This window comes from Cricetulus griseus, chromosome 3 (genome assembly GCF_003668045.3).
Source record: "Cricetulus griseus strain 17A/GY chromosome 3, alternate assembly CriGri-PICRH-1.0, whole genome shotgun sequence".
Lineage (NCBI taxonomy): Eukaryota > Metazoa > Chordata > Mammalia > Rodentia > Cricetidae > Cricetulus > Cricetulus griseus.
In genome coordinates, this window is record NC_048596.1 from 244,088,954 (window position 1) to 244,100,580 (window position 11,627).

Sequence of the window (11,627 nt, forward strand, 5' to 3'; positions counted from 1 at the left end):
TACAGTCACCAGTTACCCGGAATGCCAGTTGTGGGAAGAGTCAAAACAGAGATTACACAGTAGGCTTTGCCTATGAGGAGGCACAGGCCCCAGCTGCCTCCTTGAGGGCAGGGTTGAGGGGTATTTGCAGGACAAATTGCAGTGGGGGAGGGGGAATTGGAGGCAGGGAAAAGTGAAGTGGTGGACTGTTGTTTGAATAAAGAAACATGTTCAGAAGACGGTGGTAGCAAGCAGTGTGTTCCTAGGATGGAGTTTAAGCCATCACACATAAAACTATCACACTTGTGCAGGCTCAAAGCAAAAGTTGCTGCTTTTCTTACATTTGTTGGCCAAAGTTCAGCAATGGCATCCAACTAAGTAGATGTAGTTTATTTTGTTTTTTGTTTTTTTTTCCTCTCTGTTCTTGGAGGGCCCACCACCCAGCTCCCAAATAAATACATGAGTGTTATTCCTACTTATAAATGCTGGCCTTAGCTTGACTTGTTTCTAGCCAGCTTTTCTTAAATTATCCCATCTACCTTTTGCCCCTGGGCTTTTACCTTTCTCTATTCTATATACCTTTCTTTTCTGCTTACTCCGTGGTTGGTTATGTGGCTGGGTGTGGCCCCTGCTGCCCTCCTCTCTTCCTTTTCTCTTTCCTTCCTCCTCTCCCTTTCTCATTTTATTCACTCTCTCTGCCTGGCAACCCCACCTATCCTTTCTCCTGCTTGACTATTGGCTGTTCAGCTCTTCATTAGATCAATCAGGTGTTTTAGACAGGCAAAGTAATACAGCTTTATACAGTTAAACAAATGCAACATAAAAGAATGCAACACATTTTGGCATCATTAAACAAATATTCCACAGCATAAAAGAATGTAACACATCTGTAACTAATATTCCAAAAGTAGATGAGAAGTGGAGAAAGGTAGAGAAAGATGCAAACAATCTGTCCCTGATATTTAGGCATGAGCTTTACTTAGTTTTAAATAGGAAGGATTTGGGCAGAGGACAGATATGTTCAGTGACACAGTCTGTTCAGAGTGGGCTGAATGACTTCTGTGTCAGTTCTTTAAGGTTCAGGGAAGTTGTGGCTTTCCTAACTGGAGAGGAATGATCTGACTATGGCAACGTTTCTACCTCATCTTTTCCTGCCTTTCTTTTTTCTATTCTCCCACAGCCCAGTGCCAAGACAGGCTGTGGAAACCAGAACTCTTCTTCTCTCAAATAGTCATAAACCCCAGGAATATCATTTCAACCTTCCCTTTCTATTCTGTGTAACATCAGATCCATGTGACCTGATTGGGGGGGTGGGGGGAGTCTTATCCTAAATGAGTGAGGAACTAACACTGCATGGAGAAGCCAGGAAGAGTCTGGAGACAGGCCATCGTAGGGCTCCTACTCAGCCTATTTATGTTTGTTTACACTGTTTTCTGTTCAATCACACTTCTACTGTCCATTGCTGCCATACTTCACTAAACCCTGGGTCTTTAGGTGGTCTATCTCAAGGTTCCCACATCATGTCAAACTTTGATCAAATATATTTGCTATGTTTTCTTCTTATTAACCTCTTTCTGCAATAGAGGTGTTGGCTCTGTTTTATGATGGACAGGAAAGGAATGATCTCATCTGACGTCATTACACCAGAAAAAGTCAGCAGTAAGGAATTTAGATGAAAGGGTAGCACAATCATATCATACAATGCCTTACTCAGAGACTAGCTGCAGTGAGATATTGTTTATGATTTATTAAAGCTTGCCTGGGGATTCAGAAAGCAAAGTCAGCCACAGACTGTAGAAACAAGGCACACAACTTTAATCCCAGCAGCCAGAACCTAGGAGGTAGTTAATCCTATAACTCAGGATTAAGATATAGACGGTTCTCTTTGAGTCCAAATCCACCCAGATCTACACAGAGTGAATCAGTCTAAAAGAGAATTATAGCTCACACCTTTAATCCCAACGTAGGGAAGTATATTAAACAGAAGCAAGGTCTTAGAGGAGAAGGTTACAGTCTGACGCTTGGTGAAAAGCTCCTGTGTGGATCAGCCCCTTCAGCCTCAGCTAGAAGTGAGAGCTTGTGGCTGCCTGCTTTGCTTTTCTGATATTCAACTTGAAGCTTGAACGCCAGTATTAGTCTCTGGGTCATTTATTTTTCGTACTACAGCCTGGCTTGTTCCAAAAGGAGCCAACATTTAGTTAGTGAGCATTTTATTCTAACAGATTAGCACATCATCACTTCGAGACGAATAATGAGAATCTAGCTTTGTTGTTGTTAAACAAAAGGGGCACCAGGGATGGAGACATGGCTCAGTGGTAAAGGCACTTGGCACTCAGACCCGAAGACCTGAGTTCAATCCCAAAGGTCCTAGAGAAGGACCACTTCAAAGGGTTCTCCCTGACCTCTGCATGTAGGCGTGTGCAAGATACACGCATTATTTTTAAAAAATTAATTTAATTTGGGATTTTGAGGCTACATAAATAAAAAGAGATTGGCTTATTATTATTATTATTATTATTATTATTATTATTATTAATTATTTTCTTTCTCTCCCCTCTTTTTTCTGTTTCTCTTTCACTCATCATCGGGCTCCACCCGCAGCTTCTGTCCTATCTTTTTCGGAATCCTAAAGGTTTTTTTGTTTGTTTGTTTTGTTTTGAGAGAATTTCTCCACCCTTCAACTTCTCCTGAAGTGTTTGTTTGGCTATACATTTACATTTTCACCGGGGAGGTGCCTGAAAGGAGACCCCAGGCAAAACCAGATTTAGTATGCGTAAAGGAAAAACCAGTTATGATTTCGCTGATGCATTCATTTCAACATTCCTGATCTTTTATGGAAAAGTTTCTCTTCTTTGGATTTTCTGTCGATTGGGTAACAAAAGTCATATGGAAGTCATGATTGTGCCTTTTAGGAGAAATTATCCCTTAATGAGATCTCTGCACTCGATTTTCCAAAACGGAATCCGGGGGCTACTTTAGCTGTCAAACTCGACCTAACCTAAGCTCCTAAGGTTAAGTTGTCATTACAAACTCTCGCCTGCACGCCTGCCGACCTCCCCCAGGCGACCAGCAGGAGGCAGCACTGGAGCGGGCGGGTCTCCGGGTTCCTCCTCTCCCTCCGCTCTGCTCTTCCGCTCCCGCTCCTTGGGCTGGGGAATTCCTTCCCATTTTCTTACTTTTCTTCATTCCCCTGCTTGCGTTCCTCCTGGTTCCACCCAGATTCCTCAGCGAGTGCTGAGAATTGCATTTTTTGAGGCGATATTCACGGCCTCCTCAGGTGCCCGCCTCCTTACTGCCCCCCAACAATACCCGGGATCCCCCTTATGGCCCGGGTCCGTCAACCTTTCCATCCCTGAAGGGAGGCTTATGGTTCGCAAGGCGGTGGCGAGTGCCTGGGACGCCCAGAGGTTGCAGTAAATTAGGAAGAAATATTGCGAAGTGTTATTTAATAAAGATGTAAAACGACATTCATACCTTTTCATACAGAAATAATATTTTAATACAGGCTTTTTAAAAGAAATCGGCAATGTATGCTTTTGTAGAATTACTAAAGGACCTTTTGCCATGTGCATTGGTGGTTCAGTGGTAGAATTCTCGCCTGCCACGCGGGAGGCCCGGGTTCGATTCCCGGCCAATGCAAAGAGAACTTTTATTTTTTGAAAAAAAAATCTTAAAACTACAATTTGCCTCATAGTCAGACGTTGCCCATACTTGCATTTTCGATGACTCGTATATGCTAATCACATTTTAATTAAAATCGTTCTTTCAAACGAAAGGGACTATTAGGTTAGTGACAACTGTTTTCTTTTTTTTTTCTTTTGTTTTTGTTTTTTGCTTTTGTTTTTTGAGACAGGGTTTCTCTGTGTAGCTTGGAGCCTATCCTGGCACTCGCTCTGTAGACCATCCGAGCCTCGAACTCACTGAGATCCGCCTGCCTCTGCCTCCTGAGAGCTGGGATAAAGGTGTGCGCCACCAACGCCCGGCGGGACAACTGTTTTCTTAAAGAAACAGTAAATTTTATTTCTCTAAGGCCATTTGAAATAATTTTCTGAACTAATTTTGCTAGATCTGAATCTCTAAGCCAGCCATTTTATTTTTAAAAGCGCGGTGTTTCTAGATGTATCTAAAGGTATCAATTCAAGCCACATAGTTCGTGGTTAGCAGAGTGGCGCAGCGGAAGCGTGCTGGGCCCATAACCCAGAGGTCGATGGATCGAAACCATCCTCTGCTAAGGTTGTCTGTTTCTATTTTCTCCCTACGAAGAAAATCTATAGAAATAACTTTTATCAACTTTCTACCGTTTGTTTATAGAAACGGAAAACAACAGCCTATTAAGGCGTGAAGCGCTGTATATTGGAAACACCGCAACACCGCATTTTCAAGTCAGTGGGAAATGTTAACAATTTCAGAGAGGTGGTATTAAAGCCAGCGGCTAAAGTAGCATGTCTGTATGCCACCAGACTGCCCAATAGAAATGTACTTAGAGCTAGCCCGGATTTAGAGTGTCAGCAAAAGTGAAATGGAATAGCCTTTTTCTCCTGCTCCCTTTACCCACTGCGGCTTATTATTGGCAGCTCGGTGTGGTGTCCTTTCTTTCTTTAGTAGTGTGGAAAGCTCATCCACTAAGATCGGGATTATTGTGCTTTTGCTCTGTGCTTCCCACTGTACCTTGAGCCCAGGCTGGTGACACTTGACACGTTTTGGATACTGGTGATTTGGAATGAGTTAAAAGACACACTTTCTGGTTCACCACGCACCAGAATTTAACATCGTTCGTCAAAAATCACCGCAATGATCACATGACATTGATCTATTTATTTCACATCATAACACTTTGGTCTCATATTTAGTGGAAGAAGGGAGAGAGAGGGGAGGAGGGAGGGAGGAGGAGGGAGGGAGGAGGAGGGAGGGAGGAGAGAGAGGGAGAGAGAGAGAGAGAGAGAGAGAGAGAGAGAGAGAGAGAGAGACTCATGAAATGGAAATATTATCCAAAACCACTGCAGTCATATTATTCACTCCAGTTCTCAGTTCTCTACGTCACAGATATCTGAACACAGACTCAGTTGATCTAAAACAATTGTAGAGAAAGGAAATATCACTTTCTGTTCCTGGCCCTATTTTAGAAATCACTTTTCAGTTTGTTCGTGGATATTGTGATAGTCATTTACAGAACTTTTTTTTAAGTGGCAAATCCTAATTACTTACAAGCACTAATTCTCTGTGTGAAATTTTCTATAAGCAAGTATGATGGTTATTACTGTTAAGGTGATATTATCTAGATTCACTGAAGATGGAGGTGCCTGGTCCTGTCTATAGGGAGCTTTCTAGGTTAGATTAATTGAGATGGGAAGACCCACCTTAAATATTGGCAGTGCCATTCCCTGAACTGTTAGATGTGAGTAGTCCCATTCCATGAACTGGGGTCCTGGGCTGAGAGCAAAGAAGTGAGCTGAACTTCCTGGCTCTGTATACAGCAGGACTAGCACCTCCTCAAGGGTCTGCCACAATGGCGTCTCTGCCCCCATCCCTTAGACCTGTAAGCCACAGTCAACCTTTCCTCTCTTAAGTTGCTGTTGGTGGTGGCCAGGTATTTCTTTGGTCTCAGCAATGGGGAAAAGTGACTAATAATGATATAGAAAGAATGTGTCCTTGTAATGAGAAATCACTCTGCACAGTTAGAGAGGAAGGATAACAGCACTTGTCTGGCTCTTGACAAATTGACCACGGAAGAGCTGGCACAGAACAGAAAATTTTCTCCTAACTTACGTACACTTTAGGTTTATGCATTCCACAACACTATCATCTGGCCCAGTTTACAATTTGAGTGATTTACACAGAGCCAGGAGACTACAAGTGTGGGCAGATGGGAGATTTTCACAGCAAAAATATTGCCAGAATTATTTCTGAAGTACACCAGCATTGTTCTTTTCCACATAGTTGTCACCCGGGTTCATCTTTCTCACCCTGTAGAAATAGGCTTCTCATGCTAAGAGCACAGGAGACTTAATGGCAGGCCAGAACTTAATGATTCAATTTGTGCTGTCTGTTAGAGGCATGTTCTTTGGGTGAATGGGCCTAATGGATGGTCAGTCCCAGTGAACATTTACAGTCTAGAACTACTTATTTCTAACAGGACTAGTTAAGCATACTACTTATTTTGAGGGTCAGTGCCCCTTAGCTAAATCTTGCTTTTTGTGATTTAATGTCTCCCAAACAAATCCTTTATACATTACTTTGAGTTTCTTCCACTTCAACCCAGCAAGTAAAAAACCAGAAGAGAACAGCTGTATGAAGATACTTCTGAGCCAGCACATAGGACACAGAGGCAGGAGAATCAAGAGCTTAAGTTGTCCTTGATTACATAGCTGTTTCAAAGACAGCTGAACTACATGACACCTTGTTTCAACAAACAACAGAGTCATTTTGAGAGAGGGCACCTCACAGGAAGGGTGCTTTCAAGGGAAGCACATTTTCTTTGTACAAGTCCTTTTCCCAAGGCCGAAACAAATCTTTTCATGTTCCATACGGGGGGTGTACATACATATATATTCTTAAATATAACCTATTCAGTCTGTATAAGGTTACTTCTATGTATGTTTTCAGGGCTCCCTGAGGGAAACTACTTCTCCCATTTCCAGCTTTTCTCAGTTGCCTATAGTCATTTGTGCAGGGTTGAGGCCTCATAGGCTTTCCCCTGTTCAGTTTAGTAGAACATAGGGATTGTCACCTATTGATGCAGCTGTTGTACTACGGGGTTGTGGAAATATTTACATGACTCTATAAATCTACCAAAAATGGTTATATTGTGCACTTCAAACACATAAATTCCATGTGATATAAATTGTATTTCCAATAAAAATGAAAACTATTTGAAATACAAAAAGAAAAAAAAGATATCCTGCTAAATCAAAGGTAGCTGAAGACCCCCCATAACTGAAAGAGCATAAAATCCCCTGGAATTTTCTTTGTTTACCTCCACGTTTCTGGCAATTTGTTCTGACAACTCTCATCTCTTTTGTGAATAATCATTGATACTGACCCAAATCAAGTTTCCAGTGTCGGGCCTGGCTGCATTTATCTCCTAGTAACTAGTGGACTCTTCAGTACCAGGCCTCGGAAGCACCAACCCTTCTAAATCCTGCACACAGACTCATGGCAACTGTAGAGGACTGGTGCTGTCATTGGGCATCATAAAAAATGGACCTGATGCAGCAACTGATACTTCAGATGAAGAATTTTACAGGGGAAAGTTCAGAGATTATGACACAGAAGTAATGATTAAAATTTTAAAGTTTTGCCTCTAATCTCAGGTGCTCAGGCCAGAGATAGAGGATGCTTCAGCCCATGAAGTGGCTGGGCAATATATGGAGATCTTGTTTGAGGGGGAAAATACAAATATAATAGCATCTAAGTCTGGTAATGATGGTTTTCCTCTTAAAATATGTACTGCCTTCTTGAATATAAACCAGCATCTTTTTTTTTTTCTCAAAATCTTAATTGTTGAGATGTTATAGTCAGAAGGAAACAGATCTCTCTGGTTCTCAAACATGAGTGTAGATAAAGATAAAAGATAATTAGTTCACAAAACAACCATTTTAAACCCAACTGGAGATCCTGGCTCTGTCTAAAATAAACTGGAGGAAAGAAAGAGAGAAAGGAGATTAAAAAAAACAGTTGGGCATTGATGGCGCATGCCTTTAATCCCACTCTAGAGAGGGAGAGCCAGAGGATCTTTGTGAGTTTGAGACCAGCCTGGTCTACAATGAGATAGTCCCAGGACAGCCTCCAAAGCCACAAAGAAACCAACCCTGTCTTGAAAAAACAAAAAAAAACAAAAAAAAAAAAACAAAAAAAAACAAAGCCCAACAAAACAAAAAATCTTAGGAGGTTCATTTGTCCTTGTGTTAATTCTTGTTGCCTCTACTCTGGTCCCTTTTACTTCTTGTAAGACATAAGGGAAAAGCCACTAGAGAAAGGAGGACAGGGGTTTACTGACAGGACTGAGGAAAGCAATTGTAAAAGAGAGTGTATCACAACACACAGGCAACTATGCAACTTGTAATATAGAAAATAAAAGATACAGAGACCAATATTGGGGTTCGAGCTTCAAGCTGAAGATCAGAGAAGCAAAGCAGCCAAGACAGTAGATCTTACCTCCACCCAGCTGAAATGGCAATCCTGTCTCCATGAATCCTCAAAGGGAAAAGCTCTCTGTTCCTGTCTCCTCCTGCCTTTTATTCCTTTCTCTGTCCAGCCATATCCGCCTGTCTCCACCTCCCAAGTGCTGGGATGAAAAGGATATAATTGAGTTCTATCTTCAAGACAAAACAAACCCAAAATACAATAAACAACTGAATATTCCTCCATCTTCACTCTCACCTCACTGTTAGAAAGTCAAGAATTTTTTCTATGATTTACTTTTTGTTTTCTTAACTAGCTTTATTTGCTATGTGAGACCCTGAGCTCTGCCCAGAAGAGCCAAATGAAGAATGGCTTTTTAGTTGAGAACGAAATAAAATGTGAAACTCTGAACATTTGATCCTGGCTTTTGTGGCAGGAAACTACATAAAGAGTTTATTCAGGGTCCAGAAATTTTTGCTTGTGACCAACTTTGAGATTTAAAAGAAAAAACAAGATAACTTTTGTTTGTGTAGTCTGTGTCATAGTCTAAAATTTTGTTGATTGCCAATATAAAATATTTAGGCTATTTCATATTGAAATGCATGCCTTCTTGAAAACTGGACAACTTCGTCAGTGCAACTGTTTTACAGGCATTATACTCACACAGGTCCTGTCAATTTCCATCAGTTTTATGGCCACACATGTGCATGGTTGTTATAACAAAGCTAAGAAACTACTGAGATGTATTTTGGTCCTTTTTGAAAGAGGAGTGCTAAGCTAATGGACTGAAAAGAATTAAAATTTCCCCAAGGAATCCTAAGATGGGGAAGGGACCTGCTAAAATGCTGACTCTGGGGATGAACTTGCCTCCAGGAAGAGCTTTCATAGCAGGACAGTCTATCTCACCTAGACCCAACACCTTCATGTCCTGGGTTTGTTTCATAGGTTCTATAAATCTGTAACACCACTACAGGAAAAGCAGAGGGAACCCAGGACCTCTTATATACCCAGTTCCCACTCAAAAGTGAATAGTTCTATTTTTCTTTACTGATTTATTTCCTAGTTTCTTTTGAATTTTGAAGAAACTAAAGTGACAAGTTTAGGAGCCTTAGTGTCTCATAATGCTATCTCTATTAAAATTAGAAAAAATGAATACGATGTCAGAAGGCTATGGATTTCAAAAAAAAAAAATGTTGAAATGAGACATGGTTTCAAATGTCCAGTAACATATCTGTTGGACCCCTATGAGCACCTGACATAATGCTGCTTTAGAGACTCTCAGCTGTTACTTTAGCTAAATTTTAACGAAATTCAGACTTTTAAAATGAAAGAGAATATGAAGTAATAGCAGGTTGAAATAAAACAATAGTGTTAAGTGTGGTTACAAATGCATGTGGCAAGGTCTTGTGCGTCAATATAATTGTGGTTGGAGACGACAGGATCTTGACAAATTGGAGCTTCAGGCCAGTGGCTTACCACCTGCCCAGAAGCTTATCATAAATCCAGTTTCTTAAGAAATGTCCCAAGAATGGAGCCCTGATTTGGTTGGATCAGAGATACTGGGCTAACTAGGTCCATATCAAAGGCCAGGGACTCTACCTGACAAATCTGGAAGAGGCCTCAGAAGTACTACACTTATTTATACTTTGATTTTGAACTTCAGAATATCTGTTGCCTGTATTGTGTTGCTTATGTCAGCCCTGTCATTTTAGTAAAGTGTTTTAATAAGATCTTTGGACATGATTAAGCACTGGAAACTGTCAAAGGACTACAAAGAAAAAGATATCTAAAGCTATAAAGCTTGCCTGTAATTATTTTTCAGTTATCTTGATGTGATTTTGGGTAGTTTTTGTTTTAGATGGCTCTGACCAGAGATATTCCCTTTATGCTCGCCCATTCTCGTCCATCTTATGCTCCCTTCTGTCACACAACTCCCGTAGTTACTAGGGAACAGGGTGACCCAATGCAATTCCCTCATTACCAGAAGCAAGTATCAGTTTGGACAAGAAAACTCAAGGGCATGGGCTTGTGCTTCTATCTGTTGTGACAAGATGGCAGAAAAAGGGTAGTTTGACTTATATTGCTAGATTTATGTTCATGGACATTCAAATCTCAGACCATTGAAAATCACTCAAAAATTCACACTACCATGAGATGGAACTTGCCTCGGCAAAGGCGAGGCAGCAGGAGATATCAAATAGGACTGATTAAGATGCATGTAACAGCAATTTCATATGAAACTGTGGGTGGCTCTGAAAAGAGCCTTTGGGTCAAGAAAGTCAGCGCGCTCACTTGGAGCTGGTGTACTTGGTCACAGCCTTGGTGCCCTCGGACACCGCGTGCTTGGCCAGCTCCCCGGGCAGCAGCAGGCGCACAGCCGTCTGGATCTCCCGGGACGTGATGGTCGAGCGCTTGTTGTAATGCGCCAGGCGAGAAGCCTCGCCAGCGATGCGCTCGAAGATGTCGTTGACGAACGAGTTCATGATGCCCATGGCCTTGGAGGAGATGCCGGTGTCGGGGTGAACCTGCTTCAGCACCTTGTACACGTACACCGAGTAGCTCTCCTTGCGGCTGCGCTTGCGCTTCTTACCGTCCTTCTTCTGGGCCTTGGTCACGGCCTTCTTGGAGCCCTTCTTCGGGGCGGGCGCGGACTTTGCTGGTTCAGGCATAGCGAAGATAGAAACCTATACGAGAAACAAAAGAAATAGTTGTTTGGAGTTGAGCGAACTGGTCCCTTTTTAAACAAACTTGTGGCTATACTTAGCCTGAGTCAGAAAACGTCATCTACTAACTGTCCAATCAAAGGAGGAGTTTTTCAAAACCACGGTGCCGTTGGTGTTTCTGTGTAACCAATGGAATTGCTCCTTTTTCGCGCCCTGCATTATCTATAAATATTGCCAGTGTGTCTTTTTAATAACAATAGACACAGTAAAGTTTCTACTATGTCTGGACGCGGCAAACAGGGTGGCAAGGCTCGCGCCAAGGCCAAGACCCGCTCCTCCCGGGCCGGCCTGCAGTTCCCTGTGGGCCGTGTGCACCGTCTGCTCCGTAAGGGCAACTACTCGGAGCGCGTGGGCGCCGGGGCCCCGGTGTACCTGGCGGCCGTGCTGGAATACCTGACGGCCGAGATCCTGGAGCTGGCTGGCAACGCGGCCCGCGACAACAAGAAGACCCGCATCATCCCGCGCCACCTTCAGCTGGCCATCCGTAACGACGAGGAGCTCAACAAGCTGCTGGGCCGCGTGACCATCGCGCAGGGCGGCGTCCTGCCCAACATTCAGGCGGTGCTGCTGCCCAAGAAGACCGAGAGCCACCACAAGCCCAAGGGAAAATAGGTCATTTAAAGCAAACCTTTTAGTTAAGTCAAAGGCTCTTTTCAGAGCCACTCACTCTCTCTCCAAAAGGACTGAACACTGCCGAGCTGTTAAGTGCGTTGAGATTTGTTCAATGCATTGCCCCATCGTTTGCTCAAATCACTGAAATTATATGTTGCCTGTCTACATTGGGTCAAAAATGTGTTACTAAAT

The 11,627-nt window shown here is 42.6% G+C and overlaps 2 protein-coding genes and 2 non-coding genes across 4 annotated transcripts; 3 read left to right on the forward strand and 1 right to left on the reverse strand.

The window, feature by feature from the left end:
- Nucleotides 1-3,547: 3,547 nt before the first annotated feature.
- On the forward strand, nucleotides 3,548-3,618 carry Trnag-gcc. The gene has a single exon. It is a non-coding gene; the product is annotated as a tRNA-Gly (tRNA).
- A 520-nt stretch (nucleotides 3,619-4,138) lies between these two features.
- On the forward strand, nucleotides 4,139-4,210 carry Trnam-cau. Its single transcript has one exon. It is a non-coding gene; the product is annotated as a tRNA-Met (tRNA).
- Nucleotides 4,211-10,339: 6,129 nt separating this feature from the next.
- Nucleotides 10,340-10,815, reverse strand: LOC100762049 (histone H2B type 1-C/E/F/G/I). The gene has a single exon (XM_027409539.2). The coding sequence runs from the start codon at nucleotides 10,767-10,769 to the stop codon at nucleotides 10,389-10,391; it is 381 nt and encodes a 126-aa protein (XP_027265340.1). The 5' UTR covers nucleotides 10,770-10,815; the 3' UTR covers nucleotides 10,340-10,388.
- Nucleotides 10,816-10,996: 181 nt separating this feature from the next.
- Nucleotides 10,997-11,484, forward strand: LOC100761758 (histone H2A type 1-F). Its single transcript, XM_027409523.2, has one exon. The coding sequence runs from the start codon at nucleotides 11,043-11,045 to the stop codon at nucleotides 11,433-11,435; it is 393 nt and encodes a 130-aa protein (XP_027265324.1). The 5' UTR covers nucleotides 10,997-11,042; the 3' UTR covers nucleotides 11,436-11,484.
- Nucleotides 11,485-11,627: the final 143 nt, after the last annotated feature.